The following is a 19,621-nucleotide window of genomic DNA, read 5'->3' as shown; positions in this document are numbered from 1 at the left end:
CAAGTTAGTTCTGTAAGCTAGTATTTTTACGGCACTCATTGTAATATCAGGATGCATAACAATAGGAACCAGTCGCTCGTTAAGTGATAATTCATCATATTCTTGCGAAATATATGTGATCTCAGCTGCTACGTAAATGAAAGATCATCACAAATATCCAAATTTAACTCCTCATAAATTTAATGTATAAGTACAGAAAGTAATTTACTTTCATCGCACCTTCATCATTATCTCCCGCCGCACTAGCATCTGTGGTACAGTAGTCTTCTGTTTCAAATTCAACATCAGCTTCGTAATCATCATCTGTATAGCTCATCTTTGGTGCAGAAGGCACAGCATCAAGGTGAAATAAATCCCTAGAATCCAATTGAAACTACAAAAAATATATCTGAATTAATCATAAAAATTAAGTATTGAACATTTATATTTCATTTAAATACAGTAAAGTACACTGAAAACATTCCTAGCAATCTTCAAGAATAATTAGGTACCTCTGAAGCTAATTGCTTTATCATCTCCTGTTGGCTGTAACATTTGACAACAGAATTTCGATTTACAGAAATTTGTAACATAATGTAAGAGATATCAGGGTCCAATTCGATATCCAATGAAGATAGCTGATAAAATAGAGGCAAAATTTCTTGCATGATAGAATCAAGTGCGGAAGATTCCTAAATTATAGAAAATTTTCTAAGTAATAAAAATTGAAATATACAGTAGTACTAGTTGTCTTTGACCATACCAAAAAATAATTTAAAGTTATTATTTCAGTAATCTTACTTGATCCAGAAGCATTTGATCGAAAAACTTGCAATCTATAGTTATACCCAATAATGGAGTCATTAAGTTTAAAATCAAGTTCACTTGATTTTTAAAATATGGATCTGAAAGTTCCCATAGTCCCACGTCACAATCTATAACATTATCGAATAACAGCCATTCTTTCCAATTGATATCCGATGTCGTAGATGGTCTTTGATCAAAAGTTTGTGACTTTCGTGTGTGAGTAGCCGTATATTGAGATGCAGTATCATTTAAGCTATATGATCTAAGCTCTAGGTAGGTAAAATAAGAAAGATTTATAAGGTCAAATTTTAGCGAAATTCTAGCTAATGCTTTAAAAATATCATACCGTCATCAATTGATGAAACTGTATCAGCTTCCCTGATACTTGATTCGGATTCTTGCTGTAAAGGAGTATTCACTTGGTCATATCCTTTCTCAGTTCCACTAACAACATCTGACTCTTTCCTTACTATGTTCTTTCTTATACATGCAAGAACATAACCTAAACATTTACACGCTATACCTGTTAATTTAAAAGTTGTAAACATTTCCCGGAATTTAGGGCAGCTTCGATATAGTTTCCAGTATGAATTCCACAGGGCTGCTAATAATATAACATCTTCATTATTTATTCTCCTATTTAACAAATCTTCCGCAACATTAACACCTCGATCCTGTAAAGTGATCTGATTATCGATTGACTGTAATAGTTGTAAAGGTATACACTTAACAAACGAATCATCAATCTTTCCAATCATTACACTTATAACTTTACATTTCTCTATGTCGTTTAATACACGAGGATCTGAATTGTTAAATTCTTTACTCAAGCATAAAAATTCTAAAATCATCCAACAAGATTCGCATAATTCAGTATCGTCGACAAAGCCAAGAATTTTATAAAATTGTTCCAAACAAATAAATCTTTCTTGGATTCCTTTACTGTTATATAAACATAGAGGAACCAATTTTAAACACTCCAGTACAACCAATTTGTGGTCATTACCCGATACTGCAGTAACATCTTGTTGAAAGACAGGAAGCAGAATTTCCTGAAGAATACTAACTTTTAGACTCTCCGAACCGTGCGACAGTAGGTTCGCTAAATGTTTTAGTAATAGCTTTAGTGAATCATCTTTCAGAATGTACAAAAGATTCTTGTAATAGCTTACAGCTGGTACATGATACTGAAATCCATCCGTTATCAAACTAGTCCGATCTTCAATAGAACCGCTTTCAAGATTTGTATGAACTGAGTCCTCATTATACGGTGCGTGTTTATTAATAGCATCCCATTCAATAAGTAATGTAAAATTTAATAGATTCAGGATGTTAGTCTGGCCTCGCAATGACCTTGTAGAAAATTTGTCAAGCAGGCATTTGTAAAGTTCATCAAGTGAAACATAAAAGGCCACTTTGCAATCCATAATAGCAGATATAATATAGCATAAAAGATCATCATGCTGACATTCACAAAATGCATGTAGCAAAGTTGAACTAATTAATTCGGTAATAAAATAATTTTTAGTTTCTTCGTCTCCTAGATTGTATATTGATAATTTATCTCTTGATTTTGATAAATTCTTCATGCTTTTAAGGGAATCTTTCGCAATTTTTTTCTGCAGGAATGCGTTAGGTCTCACATTTACCGATTTCACCGTTATCTTTAAAGTATTTACGGCCCGGATGAGGTGTGTCTCTAACGATTTAGCGTCGAAGAATTGTTGTAGAATTTTTGTGTCATCTCTATTTGAAAGACATGTTCTATGGACATTATCTATACAACTAAACGATTGACTAAATAGTTGAAAAAATTCATTTTCAATCAGTAGCTTAAATATGCATTTACTGAATGCATTATCCTGTCGCTTCATATTAAGTGACATGAAATGATTTGTAAGGTTTAACATGCCACGTACAATTTCCGCTAAAGCTAAGCTTAGGTGCACGGCATAATCCGGCTGCTCAGGTAAAATGTGTCTGTTTTCATTAAGTCCGCTGACCAATAATTTCGCAAAATTGATAATGTCTTTTAAAATATTAATTTCATCAGTAGCTGGCGGCGCTAAAGACCATACACTAGAACTTAAAGAATATATCACACGTAGACATAATCGGTAACTAAAGAGATGCGTTACAGTATGACTGTAAGATAGAGTTAATGAGGGTAATCGCAAATCATTGATGATTTTTAGATTGACATCACACAGTCCAACTAAGAATCTGCCCAGTTGATGAGGTTCACTACTAACTGCAATCATTCCTAGCTGTGATAGAACAGAAAAGACGATGAGACACACTTCCAGTAAGTGGAAGCGTTGATTGTTATCGATTACAAAAGATACAGAACTATTTCGTATCGTAAATTTGGTTGAGTATCGTTGATAAAACAGCCCTTGAGCCTGTTTAGTTAGCTTGCTAATAAATGAAGCATTTGAATTAATAGATATAAAACTTTTTTCTGTATCAGGTATCCAATTTAATAAATCTATGAGAAAAGTCGTTTGTAAAGTTTAGATAGAAAATTAGTATTATGTATTAAGCATTGCATTTAAAAATTTTCAATTCTACGTACCAATAGACGAGGTTAAATCAGGTACAGTTATGCATAGTTGTGGCACCATATGAGCTAGAAAAGTATAGAATTCGATATTGATAGCCGCGTCCTGCGATATTTTAACAATAATAAAAAATTAAATACCTTATCTTAATACCGTAACAAGCTTACTTAATTTGGAATCAACTGGACATTATTTTGCTAAGGTGATATACTAGTACGGTACACTCAATAGGTAATACTGTACCCACAGTTATGAATAGCATTTGTCATACTAGATTTATTATTATAGTACTACCATATACTGTAAATCATACTGCCAATTACCATCGAACTTTACTTAATCATTAATCTACAGTCTAGAGTTGATTATGATATTCAACGAAGATAGATTTAATAACAATAGTATGCTATTAACAATAGCTAGTACAAGCTATACCTTGCTTAACATAATACTGATCGCGATTAACAACGATGCGGCCCGACCTTCCAAGAGAAACTTCATAAATTGTCGATGACCTTCATCGCCTGGCTGACTAATGCAACCATTAACCTCTATAATAAATTCTTTAACCAAAAGATTCTTTGCACTGATTGGATCGCTATGCGTATATAATAGAAGAAGACGTAATTAAAAATCAAGACGCGAATATCAGCACCCCCAAGGCTATAAATTTAAACATGTATATTATTAAAATTTTCATTTAACGTCCATAATGATTTAAGCATTGTATATTGATATTGTCTTCTACAGAGAAGTCATACAATAAAATTAAATATTAAGATCTCGCTTAACGTGTACAGGAATTAATATATTCTTAGCTGTACAAAGAACATGATACAATATATACTCGCATAAATACGCTCTAACTAACCATTTCTACAGTGTCTACTACTGTATTTTAGGTCTACAGTATTTATTGTACTACTGACTGATACAAATACTTTTATCATCGCCAGACATATATAACCATTTGTGCAATTGTGGTCCATAACATGCAGAATTAATCAGTAATGTAATAATTTACCACACGATTATTTTTCTCTTTTTGAAGAGTCAAAAAGAATCAACCGTAAGCGACTTTGGTGTCAAACGTAAATTGCATATGACTGCTATGCAAGATATTGTCTAAACGTTACGGTAAAATCAGTAAATTCAATGCCAAAAAGCAAAAGAAGAGAATATCGACTGCAAGGCCATCTACTATAGTAACTGTACCATAAAAAAATCCATATTACTGTACTTTACTAAGGGGCTCATTATCTACGGCGACTTTCCTATGTTAATAACGTTAACTTCTGCGATACTTTGGGCATCGTTAGTTCTTTATCCATTTTATAACCTCCACCATATACTAATGCTTCAAATTGTTAATACCATCAGGGACTGCTCACAGAACAAGCGTCCCTGATACTTATTTGGATGTTATATTTTTTTAAGACTACAAAAATAAAATAGGATTGGCCTTGTTTAAAGTAGCTGGCAACGAAATGAATTCAGTATTGATCGAATGTATAAAGAAATTAATCAATCGTCGTATAGGAAGTACAGTATATGTACAGTACAGCACCATTAATTTAATTAATATGATGCTACCATTGTACGACTAAGTAGAAATTATGGTAAACAATTATAAATTAATTACTATAATCCGATTTTCATAAACAGTTCAAGTTTAGCATTTCAAAATGTAATAGAAAGCTATTGTTGCCTTACCAAAATTGTTCCAATTTGCAATCTTCATCATGGCGTAGATAAAGTAAGAGAAAATTGATGAGTGATGTCTTCTTCTCCTATTTCAAGGTCATAAAATAGCTTTTCCATTACAAATATTCTCCTAGACCAAGATATTACATTGCTCTTCTCTAGACTATATACTATGCTAATAAGATAATATGTTCAACATCACAATTAGAAAGAGCTGACCAATAGGAAATTGATAGGAAATAATAATAATTATTGCCCCAGTGACCTTAGGCTCAATCGCTTCATGTGTCCGCTATCAGTGTTGTCCATGATAGATTACACTACTCATTCATTATAATTTTATGCATAAAATGCCAGTATATGACATGGTTATGCAGAGAAATTTACAGATATGTAGATCATGACTATTAATTTGCGGTACACCTTTGTATATCACTTGAACAAATCTGTCGACACTCATCTAGAGTAAAACCAATTAGTGTAGTCAGAGTCATTCTGAGGAATAGCCCTCTTTCTATTGTACGCCATTGGCCAATGGTTACTCCTTCGTTTGAAGTCGACAAGTGAGCAAAGAATCAAGTCCCTACTGTATTCAACAATACTATATGCAGTGTCAAATATATTGACGTCAAAAAGAGTATTTTGTACGCGTTTTTTCGACATTCATGGATCAGGAATATAAATGAAAAGCATGTCAAGTAGTTGAAGAGAAAATCTCCCTTGGTAAGGTATGGCTACTCAGAATGTCAACATCACCATACTGACCAGTGATGTTGTTTATAATAATCACTTTGCTTCAATGAAAAACATTATTGAAGCGATATTTTCACTAACCTGATCGGATTGACAGGATAAATAATTGTTCCAAGCTTCAGATGTAGACATAGCTGATTGGAATTGGGCCATTTTGCGTTAAAACGCTAAAGATAGCTTAGTCAATATACCAAATAGCTGAAGAATTCAAAGTAAGAAATGGAGATAGTTGAAAGGAAATCCACAGGAGAAAATAAATGAAGGTCGTAGAGAAAGCAATGAGTGACTGGCAGTAACATACTACTGTACTGTACACTGTACAGTATGACTGGAGATTCAATCTGTATAGTACTGTAGTATGTGCGGTATGTAAGTACTGTGCACTGTGATGTACTGGGCTGATGAGGGTCGGTCACTCACTGAGAGCGTGCTACAGTACTGTACCGTGATACAAGTCAGAAGCCAGCTAGGGTGACGTTACTGAGGGTCGGTCACTCACTGAGAGCGTGATACAGTACTGTACCGTGTGATACAAGCCAGAAGGCAGCTAGGGTGACGTTACTGAGGGTCAGTCACTCACTGAGAGCGTGATACAGTACTGTACCGTGATACAATTCAGAAACCAGCTAGGGTGACGTTACCGTACTGTACTCACGGCTGGAAATCCGGCGGTACTGTACGTACTGTACGTACCTGACCCTACCTTGTCACGAACAGAAAGTATTGTGAAGCACACCTGCAACAACGACCTGGCAGGCATTACTGCAGAAGAATCGCCATTTTTTCACTCTAGAAGGCAATTTTTTGAACGGGGAAGGAGAATTCTTTCTTAAACTGTCCTTGCAATAGCCTAGTCATCTTCAGATCTTCGTCTTTCTAAGGATACATTATCCCAATTTTCAAAGAGATTCAGTCAATACTTGGAAAAATAATGTATCGAAAGGAAGGAGTAAATCAGTTAGGTATACCCTATCGTTAAAAGTCTTAGCGAATGAATTGAATTCTTTGAATTGGATAGTATATTCTAAGAACTACAGAAGCACATAGGTTAAACTTGTTAGTGATATGCTGGTTATAAATGAGCCACAGGACTGTTGAAACTACTCCGTAGCATGAATATAATTAGAATGGATATCTTTTCTGTTGAGGAACAGATCGATTTCGAATAGATATCCTTCCGATCGTCATTGTGTATGGTGCTATAACTAAGAAATCACACTCTGTACTGTAGACTGCACCAAGACAAGTTTCAAAGCTTATTCTTAAGCTTCTATGAATCCACCAGTGAGTACTATATGACATACTGTAGATCATTCTATACGATACTCGCATACGGCTATCAGCATACAGTAAAATTTCTTCCGCAATTCCTACATTCAGTATAGGAAATTGCGTGTTTGTCTTAAATAATGACGTTGATGATAATCGTTCTCTCATTATGATCGAAATTATAGTTCGATCGATCAGTTTAGACTGGTAGAGAGGATAGCACATCAATTTTCTATCGACTGCCTTGCATAAAAGTAATAGAGTAAACTATCAACATTCATCCCTCCTGAAGTCCTGATATAAAGGTTCGCTCGCAAATAGCAATCAACATTTCAAGGTATTACCACATTATCGTCCATCACAAACAAATTTCATATCATAATAAAGATTATGAGATATAGATTAAAAGATAGGGACTAAAAAATGAATATTTTGGCCGACAGTATGCTGTACACGAACCAAATAAATAAAGATACTACTACAAACACCGTAGCCATTCATTTTTCTTATTTAAATTAATTATTGGTGCTTAATTAAAAGCTGCTATCCTCGTACGGTATGATAAGTACTTAAAACATAGCCTACGATAGAGTCTATCGTATGGAAGATAGGAAATATTTACTCTTCACTATACAATATTGAAAAGGGACACTTGGAACATACCACGGTGTAATTCTTGACAATCGCGATGCGAGCAGTTATTATTATGCTATCACAGCTTATGTTTCGGTACTTGTACTCTATAGGAGCATCTTCCAACTCAGGTTGAACAGCAACGTCGTGGTCTATCGTAAATACCGCCAGCACATAGTGTACATTCCCAAACATGACTCTGGACAGTAAGAAAGCGATTACCAGGAACAAGGTCATCGCTGTTATACATTGCACTGTAATATAAAGTCCTTGCACTACTAGTTGGAGGTAAACATGGCAGTTGCGGCCAATTTTACCTTCTAACATTTACCATAAGTGTTATACAAGCTTCAAATTAAACGTGTATATGTAACCCCTTCAACAAATGGAAACTCCAACATCGAAATAATATATTCAAATGGCTTCGTAAAACAAGCGATGATCAAGAAATCTGTACGAATAGATCAACCTTCGGAACATTGATAAGGAATCAATCTTGGGGCATGGCGCAGCTCGGCTTGTAGAGGCTTGCAAGTTCTTTCTACATACAAACTGCAAAATGAATGAACTAGATTGCCTTTAATTCCTTCTAGAATGTAGCTCTTTCAATTGCTACTCGAAAGCAACATTTTGAAAGCTTGATTATATCTCAGTTCTCTAAAGTAGGATACACAAGGTGATCATGTCTTGCAAGAATACGATCGATCTTTCGTTGATTGACAACATTCGACCTCATGTCTTAATCACTATGCTACAAGGAAATGGTTATTTCAATAAAAAAGAGGTTACTATCGTTGGTGATATAGCTAGAGTTGATACACGAAAAAGATTCATTGCCTACGATGTTGACGATGGCAGTGATCGAATTACATGTAAACAATGGAAAAAAAAGAACTTTATAACAGCTCCTCTTGGAGCACTTGTACAAATAACTGGTCAGGCCCAACTCCTTTATTCTGGCAAGATCGAAATATTAATCGTACAAATGATCGACAAGACAAATTTTCCAATGGTAGAAATACTCCACTGGACCTTAAGCTTAGAATATCACCAAGAAATTTTAATACCTTGTCGAAAAAAGCGAGCTCAGAGCGCCAAGGATCAATTCAACCCTAGCAAACCACCAGCATACCCGTACTTGGATCTTACCAGTGCTAAGCAGCAGAAGACCACCACGTGCCTTTATTACAACATTGCAAAAAATATAAAATCCTACTTACAAAATAGCCATCAGCACACATTCACAGCTCAAAATCTTCTTCATGATTCTCAATTTCAGCAAAATTTATTCCTTGAATTCCCTTCAAGTAATACTAATAACATATCCAATCTATTAATGGAATCAATCAAGCAAATGTATTTTAATGGATGGATCTATTGCCAGAATAAATTCGAAAATAACCTAAAATGTTGCTATCAACTTATTGATAATACCAATTTATATCGTCAACTCAACGAGATTGTTGACGATTTATGCCAATATCGTGAATGTGTCCATTTGAAAGACATTTATCGTAATCTAATTCTAGTTGATCAATACCATTGGGTTGCTAAATCTACTGTTGTGAAATTTCTTCAACTTCTAGTTGGTGATAAAGAACTTATTTGTATTCAGGGATCATACTTTACTCCATCACCCACCAATAATTGCAATAGTAAAATCCAATAATTATTCCTTTTTATTTAACACCATTTATGATACAATATTTATTATATTTTATTATATTTTATTCGACGCTAAATTTCTGTTGCACTCCATGACTATAATGTACACACTTAGTCATAAGATGAAGGTTATTACTTGCAGACACTTTGAATCGAATAAAATTGTACGACAGAAATGTTAAATATATAACTACAAACTATTGTACATTCTATTCACAGTCAACGAACTTTTCAATTAAGCAGTTAACGACACCGATTAAAATTGAATGTATTTGCAATGTAAGTATTTGTCAATTGTATAGATATAGTAAATTGGGTAGTAATTAGTTGAAGGTAATTCTCTAAATTTAGAAATATCGGTAAAATTTAAAGCAATATTTAATTTTATACCATCAGTACTATCAATGTATTTTATCAATACCAAAGATTAGATATTATTGATCGAAGGTAATTCTTTATAATCTAACATATCATACGACTTGTACGACATGTTTTCAGCATACTGTATACCAATGCCAATCGAATATAAGTTTTTTATTAAAGCACAACCTAGTATTAAAATTGGCATGCTTCACAATCGTATTTATGAATTTAACATCATGAATTACATGTAAAAAACTGTTTTTAAAATATTGATAAATTAATCATTATCATCAAAAATCAAAGATATCAGATGTTAATATAAATACTAACCAGCAATGAAGAAGTAAAACTGAGATATACCGTATTATGACCGTTAAAAACAGTCATATCATGTAAATTTGTATACTAAGGTCTATATTTACTTTTATAATAGACATTCTAATAATATTGAACGACGGAGTATGTAAAGATTATGAGTACAAGGCCCATATTATCAACCATACATAGTGCAACTAGATGTTATATTACAATAAACTAGTGGGTGAAACTATAAGTTATGGTGCGCATATATACATATTGAGAGATTTTACCTATTTAACATGATAGGCTATCGAAATTTAGCTAAAATCAGTAGTGTATAACAGATGACCTATTATTATGCCATTGCACTCTAAGAAAGTCTGCTTCATCAATACGTAGTAACTAGGTTGCTGTATTCGGATAGAAATTTACCTAATAAGGTTACTATGGATTGGCAAATGCGTCTTAGCTTACAGATCTAGGTCTGCAATGCTTAGGCTTTGTTTTGAAAATATATTCTGTAATCTGTAATAAACTGGTATTTAACTCCTATTCAGTCTAGATCCAATAATTCATTCAAAATTGGAATCATCTTCAGTATAATTACTGATGTAGTATAACTTATCAACAGAGATTAACTTTATCATTCTTCGCTATTAGCCGTAGTAAAACGAGTTTCAATCATATTTATGAGCTATTGACTTACATTTTTTCAACTTTCATATATTTCCCTAATTAAGATTTCTATCCTTTCACAGTATATTCTATTATACTGTACTAATCAACACTTATTTTGCAACAAGTATGCACCATTATAACTGTTATATGATAGTATCGTACTGGTATAGTTATCACATATTCTAGCATAAAAAGATATGCATATAGTGATACTTTCAATTAGTAATTAATTGCTAAATTTTAGGTTTACCTTTAATATATAAACTTCAACCATTTTCAGTTACAACTTTGTACAGGAACAGAAAAGCAATAATGGAACTCGAAAGCAGATACTGATACCTGCTATAGAGTTTAAAGATGTGAATGACTCGATACTAATTTCTTCTTTGTACTATAGTATAATTGATTTACTTCTTGAAATAGATTTGTATTATATTAAAATTGTAATAGGCCAGTTCATTTAGTCATTTGATCGAGATATTATCATCATACCATAGCAGCCAAAATAATCGGCCATGTTTTAGAATATTGCTTAATGTTTTACATTTGCGAAGTGCAATAAGGTATGATATAGATATATTCGTATGGTACATTAGTCTACTGCTTTTAAAGTACAATGCATGACGACAAAATTGAATACTTTGCAAATTATATTCAGAACTCTCTATAATTTTATTCTGGTCCAGAAACATGACACCATGTAAGAAAAACAAGTTACAGGAAAGAATCTTTATTTCTTCTCTCGTAGCCTTTTATAAGCAGTAAAGTAGGTTGGGTTAAACTCTTGGATTTAATAATTTTAAGTTAAGGATAGAAGGACGTTCCAACCTTTGCCAAAGTAGAGTAAATTTCCAATCTCATAACACTATCATATAGAGGATATCGATCCAAATAGATAATCCATACAATTTATTCAATGCATAGAATGCAAAGGTTATCATAAAATACAATATTTGCTATACATTATATAACAACGGATAAAAGCAGATGATGATATAAAAATACTGTAAGTAAATCTAAAATGAATCTGTAAGTTTTAAAAATCATCTATAGTAGTAAATATGCTAGATATAAATAAATAGCATATATAATATGGTAACAGAAATGATACTACTAAACATATCAAAATTTTAATGATAGCAATGATGAATTAAACTCTATCATTTTAATATTAGTGACTTTATAAACAAGCGAATAACAGCGATTAATTGTACAAGTATAACTTTACTCATCTTTTATCCATTTAATGTAACTTAAATAGTGGGTTAGAAGAGTGCATTTCATCAATATATCTATAGAATAATAGAAAATTGTTAAATTTTAATGATGATATTAAAAGCGCCTATTGATAAAAAGTTAGCAACACTGCTGACAACTTAATATTACCTTGTCATGGAGCTATTTATTTTTGGGTGTCTTTCAGGGGTCTTTTCCTCCTTTGCAGGAATATTTGGCGGTGTGCAGCCCCAACTTGAGGAAGCTACTTTTGATAATCTAGTCGTAGACGGTTTCATTTGTCGTAATGTAGACCATTCTTCGCATCTTGTTGATGCCTCCGATGGATTGATTTTTTCATTTTTGTTAATTGTAGCTTCGGATATTGGCATATCTTCTACTAATGGAGGCACCCAATAATCTGGTACTTGGTTAACATCTACTGGTTCTTTAATAATTTTATACTTTGGAACTGGAATAGTTGTAAAGGTACTATCTGTAGTACTTTTATTTGAAACCCACACTACTTCATTTTCCATATGTAATTGAATAGTATTACCGTTATGTATAAGAAGTATCTTAGTCTTTATTTTAGGAATATTTGAGCTACCTCATTAGTTTATTAATCTGCTGCTGCTTTGAGGCACTAAAATACGTATTTACGTAAAGAAATGTCTACTGGGTCGTTGGATGAAGTTATATCGCGACTATTTTATTTTTGCAAATCTATCTAATTCTATTTAGAAAGAAAGGCCAATGATAAGCAGCATTTATAAGTTACGTTATGCTACTAGTTGATAGAGTGTGTCGTTGCCATAGCAACTAAGTCATGGGATTCGTATTAATCGTACTTTATCATGACTCTAATCATCTGTAGTGATTTACGAGCGATAATAACACTTTTTTGACGGATCTACATTAAATACCCATATTGACAATAAAATGATAACACTAAAATTGGACACCATTACCTGATCTAAATTTTACGTGATAATAATATTTATATCGTGTTGAAATTCTTACAGAACTAATAATCTACCCCTATTAATGCACACGATTAATATCCATAAGCTGCAAATGTTGTATGTGGGAAGAAAATAAATTTTGCAAGCAACTCTAGTGAATAACACTACAAAAGTTTATGAATTAATAAGCTATTATTTCTTGTATAATTGATTAATCGATAAGTAATCGAACAAATCTTTAAAGTTATTTTTAATTCTATTCGTAGTTAGATTACCAGTATAGATTTTTAAGCTTAGAGCTCGATGAATGTAGTTTCATGTTGATTTCATTTAATCGTTAAATGATTACATGAGCCAATTAATTAAACATTTATCCTATCGCTCAATTTATGATTTGTATTTTTATGCTATAAATACCTCTGAGAAGATATAATAATACTACAATACAATTACTGCTTGAAGATCTCAATAATACTACACGTATTTATTTATCGTTTACATTAATATGTATAAATACAGAAAGGAAAACATTTATATTAGCAAATAGTATCAGAAATTCGACAGTAAAGCCACTTCCATCATATGAACTAAGATAGAAAGATTTTGCTTTTCACATTTTTAAACGGTACATACAAAGCAATAATCGTTTCTAAATATTACACTTCAGATATTTCACCAGAGATTAAGGTTAATTTGCCATAAAGTATAGTAAATCAGTAGGTTAGAGCTGGCGCCTTAATATAGCCTTTACTGCAATATTAATACGAATACAGTCATCATCTTGAATTTACAATAATTTGTTTAAAAACCAAAGTATCCATCACTACTCGAGCTGACTTGATACGTTAAAGCATAAATGAAAGATCCAAGTTTATCTCTCCATTTCCGACATAAACATGTCCATATGAGCGAGTATCAGGTATGTGATAGAATACATAACCAATCCATAATAAACTTCGAATTGTTACTACAGCATCTCCACGTTCAAACTGAACACTCCATGAACCTAATTATTACAAATAAGAAAATTAAATTTTATTAATTGATAGAATTACAATTATAAAATGGTAATTTTCTCTCAATCATAAGCTCAGTGAGCTGTCATTTTGCTGACCTTTGGGAACATCTTCTGATATATCGCCAAGAAAGTCCAATGATTTATCGAAAGAAGCCTAGAATATTTTTAATCAAGAATAAAATTAAATCATGGGGTTATGAAAACATTAATCTAAAACATCTATTTAAAACTATTAACCTTTTGCATTAAGTTTCTCTTGTTTAAGCTGGCAGATTTATCGAAATGAAAATATGATGTCAACTTAGCCGCATTTGAAGTTGAAAGACCTGATGAAAATAGTTAACATAGAATAAACTTTAATATTTTGTTTTTTTGATAGTTTGATTTATTTTGCAGTCTTACCTTCAAAACTAGGATTCGACTGAATTTCACCAGTCGGAAGCTTAACATAAGCCCCCCTTGGAACTATTTTAACATCACGATCGATTGCATCGATCGTTACTGCCAGTCTTTCTTCTTCTCTAATAGCGATCTGTAGTGTTAATTTTTTTATTAGCTAGCTTATCGAAATCAGACTTTATATTTAGAGCTTGTTATATATTAAACCAACAAGATTTTATATGAGTTATTCTTACTGTTGTTTCTTCTTCATTTTCTTCACCATTCTCGCCAGGAACTTTCCTTATTTCGACGTGTTCATATTCATAGGATGGATCTCCAGCAAATCGACCTTTGATTCTGGAGCATAGTATCTTCAATTCATCGGTTGCAATCGGTAATAGAGCCCACTTAGAGCAGTCCAAACTAAGATATACAGGTAATTGGATAAAGCTTACTTATTTTATGTATAATTATAATCGACTTAGATAATTTACTATTACAAAATAATGATAACGACAGTTAAAAAAATCTCATTCAGTAATCGATAATAAACCAATAAGCGTAACAGTATCCTTCTTTGGTTATCGAGTTACAGTATACAACTATTTCTTTCGCGACGTAAGAAAGTAAGATATCTTAACTCACCTATAAAACGTCTTTTTTTCTTTCATTTCATCATTGCCAACTCCTTGTGCAACAAAATAATCTTTACTGCAACCAGTTATCTTACCCCAAAAGACAACTTTCTTAAACTTATTTTGATGCTTGAGGATTAAGAGTGAGTTTTGCAAAGCTGTCTTTTGCTCGGTGCTTAATAGAATCCCACTCGATCCAACATAGTCAATATCTAAATGTAAAGTTGCTGAATCCATATTTTTCTTCTGCCAATGTTACTGTTTAGGTAGTGATAAAATAAATCGCTTTAATTGCTTGGCGTAGTTTTGCTCTACTCTCTCGATGCGATATGGAACTACTGTAGTAAGGTAGTTTATTCGGTTACTATGGAGATAACATCGCTATTCTATGCTACTCTACACTAAAATTTAGGCACATGCGTATAACTTGGTCATATGTCATGCTCAGTTATTACGGACCTACAGTACTCAGTACTGTACACTACTGTAGTAACTTGAGTCTCTCCCTTTCTCTCTTTTTAGCCAAGTACTGTACACTGTACAGTATTCCGCAAGATGGACGGACTAATCATAATTTACTATACGATATAGCACCTAACAACTTATACAAAATACCATTATTTGTTGTCTACAAATTTTTACTATTGCGATACGGTACAAGGATAGAGCATGCTCAGTTCACACGGGGATCGGAAGAACACTACAGCACAGTACCGTATCGGCACCGGTACCGGATACGAAATCAACGCGACCGCGATACGATACGGTATCCTGTGTCACCAAAGACGCAACGACTACCCCAGTGTGCTTCTGTGGGCAGGTAGAATTACAGCATTGAGATTAAATTTAAAAGCAAACGAAAGTAGGAAAGGTAAGGGAGAAATCGTATTTATTACAATGATAAAGTAAGATATGTTAAAGTTAGCCAATAATCGAAATTGGATTGAAATGTATTGCTAGATGCAAGATTTTAGTGGCAATGTTGTAGCACCGTTAGGACGGTATTGTGAAGTATCTATACTAAGCTTAAATCAACAGTCTCAGCAATATCGAATACACTAGAGTAGGACAAGTTAGGCGTACCTGGAAACTGTCATCAATCGTTTTATTAACTTGGTTCATTCAATCCTTATTTTTATCAAATTAATTCGAGCTACACTATAAAAGGATTCTAGAAATGATTACTACAGGTGTTAAAATTGAATGGAAAGTAAGATCATCATTATTCTTGCTCTGTACAGTATATGTTAGACCTATATAACTCTACCTTGCTATATTTATACGCAGCTGTAAATAGTAGCAATTGATGATGCAATAATAAAATAGTGCGTAAAGAGTGTTGCTACACGTCTTCTAAACTCTTGGCTCTGTAGCAATCAAGTCATCATTCAAGTACTGAATTGCTAATTCTTACTGTAAATAAATAAATACAAGCATCATTGAGCGGTTTGATTAATTTTACTTATAAGCAAATCTTAAACCTAGTTGTTCTTACTCAAAGGATTAATTCAAAATGGCTGAAGATGCGACAGCCAAGCTAGGCGATGTTCAAATTGATGAAGATACTGAAACTCAACGTATTGATCCATGGACTGTATCGGCTTCCAAAGCTGTAAATTACGATAAACTGATCGGTAAGAAATTCCTAGATGACATGTATTGCACAATGCAACATGTGGAGTAAGTTCGTCGATGTAGCTATTTTACGAAAATATATTGATTATAACTCGCTTCATCGATATACTGTAGTGCTACAAATTAGGCTCAATGAAAAATTTATATTATTTTTATAATTTATATGTTGTATATCAGCGGAATTTGGTTCTAATAAGATTGACAGCGCTTTAATAGAACGATTTGAGCGCGTAACTGGACGTAAATCTCACGTATTCTTACGCCGTGGCCTATTTTTCTCTCATAGGTATAAATAATTCAATTTATGGTCGATATCTAATATCCTTTAATAATAATGTATTACGTATTATCACAGGGAATTAGATCAAATTTTAACATTACATGAAAATAAAAAGCCTTTCTATCTATATACTGGACGTGGACCATCATCTGGAGCTCTCCATATTGGCCACTTAATTCCCTTTCTATTTACAAAGTAAATTATTATGGCTTCTCATTAAGATAATCATATAAAATTAATACAGAAGTATTCACTGTTATCTTTAGGTGGTTACAAGAAGCTTTTGATGTTCCCTTAATTGTACAAATGACTGACGACGAAAAGTTTCTGTGGAGAGATATATCACTAGATGAATTAGAAAAAATAACAATCAGCAACATTAAAGATATCCTGGCTTGTGGATTCGATATTGAGAAGACTTTTATATTTTCTGATCTTGACATAATGGCGTAAGAGTTAGGCCTATATCATCTTAATGTTGACAACTAGGCTAGTAACTAATCATATTATTATTGATAGCAATTCATTTGTACCTTCGTAGACAAAGCCGGGCTTTTAACAGAACCGTTTTGAAAGTACGGAAATGCATTACATTCAACCAGGTTAAAGGAATTTTTGGATTTGGAGAGTCAGATAACATCGGTAATAAAATTAAAATACATATATACAGTATACTATATCGGTATTGGAAGCAACAAATTTTCTTCCTACTCTGTTAGGCAAGATTTCATTTCCTGCGATTCAAGCTACACCTTCATTTTCTGCATCATTTCCACAAATCTTTGGAAATGCAAAGAATGTAAAGTGTTTAATCCCATGCGCAATTGATCAGGTCTAAATTACTTTTAGTAAACTTTTATCCTTACCTCCTATCAATCTATAGACTAATTACTGATTTAATTCAATTTTTAGGATCCATACTTCCGCATGACTCGAGACGTTGCTCCTAGACTAGGATTTGTAAAACCTGCTCTAATTCATTCACAGTTCTTACCAGCGCTGCAAGGCGCTCAGACCAAAATGAGCGCTAGTGACCTAAACTCTTCAATCTATCTTTCTGATACTCCGAACATGATCAAAAAGAAGGTGAGTATCAACTTATTTTCATGCATACTTTAATATGATATGAAGTCATAGCCATAAAAGTAAGTGTCTAGCTTGCGAACTGATCAATAATTATTTTACCTATGCATAGATAAATAAGTATGCATATTCCGGTGGCCGAGATACGATCGAAGAGCATAGAAAATATGGAGGAGATTGTTCAGTTGATATTTCATATCAATTTTTAAAATTTTTCTTAGAAGATGATGACGAATTAGCAAAAATTGAAAAGGTACTTCTAAGCGAATTAAAAGTAGTAAACTAAAACGTTATTATTTTATCAAAATGTTGTGTGTTTAAGACCTGTTTAAAATTTAAGCTTACTATTCTGTTTAATGTATTAGGAATATTCATCTGGTGAGATGCTTTCAGGAGAATTAAAAAAGCGTTTAATTCAAATATTGCAAGGAATTGTAAAAACTCATCAAGAGAAGCGGTCACAAATTACGGATGATATCGCACGTGAATTTATGAGACCAAGAAAGTTAAAATATACCTACTAAGAACATTAGCTTAATTTTTTAAGTTGTTATATGGATCTATTTAGTATTTTAACGACGCTCGATCTTACAAGTAATTTACGATGTTTAAAAATTCAAGTTACGAAAGCGTCAACGTCTATTATCCAATACTCTTCCTAAGTACAGTATTATAAGGAGTTAATTATCAGATATTTGAAATCCTTCATTGCACGTACTGTTTCTGCAATTAATGAAAGCATAGACGTAGCTTACATTTAATTAGTTCAAACTTCAAGGTATAGTTATGTAGTTCTTTAAATGTAATTATACACGTAGTAATCTAAGTATCTAGTTAAATAAGCTAAAAGATAATGAATAATTAGCCAATTTGATGTATTGATCAAATTTTCATGTACCGGAAAAGTTTGTAAGGAAGTGAAGAATAATAAATTTTGCCGTATTTATTAACGTCAGCTATTCAAATACGATAGTATTATTTATTTCTTACTTTGATTTTCATTCATAATCACAAATCGTCATTTCATCGTGAAATTACATTAGCTATTACATATTTATCCTCTAAAGTACTATAGATAATTTAAAGTTAAATTGTAAATGGAATAAAGCGATACTAGTAAGCTTTAATAAAATATTTCTTGGAATCTGAAATAATAGTGATATACATGTAAGATAGAATTGAATATTATATACAGTATTTATTTAAGATTATAAATCTATGATAATATGTGTATGCCTTTTATGGTAATAACATTCACGCGATATCAATAATTTATAAATACTAATTTACAAACATGAAATATAGTCTAAGATTCAATTATTGCATGGGAAATGTGTAGAAAGTTAGACGATTGAGAATGATATTGTTTAAGCTATTGCCCTAATATAATTAGCTTAGTTTACTACTTCCTTAGTAGCTTTAGATTTAACACTACTTTGCACTATATCATTATCGGCATCATCATCTTCATCGCTATTAATTTCTACTCCTTTCACCACGTTCCGACTTCTTGCTACCTCATTTTTCCTATCATCAGCCTTATTCCTTCTACTACTACTACTACTACTATCGTCACTTTCGTACTGAATATTTGTTTTATCTACTTTATCATTATCTTTTACGTCACGTTCATGATGGTCATTCTCTTCATTATCATCGCTGCTTTGTACTTCTTGATTAATGCCATGTTTACGAGA

At 32.5% G+C, this 19,621-nt stretch overlaps 4 protein-coding genes across 4 annotated transcripts; 2 read left to right on the top strand and 2 right to left on the bottom strand.

Annotated features, from left to right (window-relative positions):
* Nucleotides 1-8,388: 8,388 nt before the first annotated feature.
* On the top strand, nt 8,389-9,375 carry TRIADDRAFT_57112 (uncharacterized protein; the record flags this gene model as incomplete). Its single annotated transcript, XM_002113531.1, has 1 exon — nt 8,389-9,375. The coding sequence occupies one exon, from the start codon at nt 8,389-8,391 to the stop codon at nt 9,373-9,375; it is 987 nt and encodes a 328-aa protein (XP_002113567.1).
* Nucleotides 9,376-11,955: 2,580 nt separating this feature from the next.
* TRIADDRAFT_57111 (uncharacterized protein) lies at nt 11,956-12,466 on the bottom strand (the record flags this gene model as incomplete). The annotated part of the gene is made up of 2 exons (XM_002113160.1): nt 11,956-12,004; nt 12,099-12,466. 2 exons carry the CDS (start codon nt 12,464-12,466, stop codon nt 11,956-11,958), a joined length of 417 nt encoding a protein of 138 aa, XP_002113196.1.
* Nucleotides 12,467-13,737: 1,271 nt separating this feature from the next.
* TRIADDRAFT_26904 (uncharacterized protein) lies at nt 13,738-15,163 on the bottom strand (the record flags this gene model as incomplete). Its single annotated transcript, XM_002113159.1, has 6 exons — nt 13,738-13,898; nt 14,007-14,064; nt 14,148-14,236; nt 14,313-14,442; nt 14,546-14,714; nt 14,937-15,163. 6 exons carry the CDS (start codon nt 15,161-15,163, stop codon nt 13,738-13,740), a joined length of 834 nt encoding a protein of 277 aa, XP_002113195.1.
* A 1,276-nt stretch (nt 15,164-16,439) lies between these two features.
* On the top strand, nt 16,440-18,448 carry TRIADDRAFT_50361 (uncharacterized protein; the record flags this gene model as incomplete). Its single annotated transcript, XM_002113530.1, has 9 exons — nt 16,440-16,560; nt 16,739-16,847; nt 16,917-17,036; nt 17,108-17,290; nt 17,383-17,483; nt 17,561-17,673; nt 17,754-17,927; nt 18,037-18,177; nt 18,290-18,448. 9 exons carry the CDS (start codon nt 16,440-16,442, stop codon nt 18,446-18,448), a joined length of 1,221 nt encoding a protein of 406 aa, XP_002113566.1.
* Nucleotides 18,449-19,621: the final 1,173 nt, after the last annotated feature.

The sequence above is a fragment of the Trichoplax adhaerens genome, genomic scaffold (assembly GCF_000150275.1).
Source record: "Trichoplax adhaerens TRIADscaffold_6 genomic scaffold, whole genome shotgun sequence".
NCBI lineage: Eukaryota > Metazoa > Placozoa > Uniplacotomia > Trichoplacea > Trichoplacidae > Trichoplax > Trichoplax adhaerens.
The sequence above is the reverse complement of the archived record's forward strand: the minus strand, read 5'-3'. Positions and strand labels throughout refer to the sequence as shown.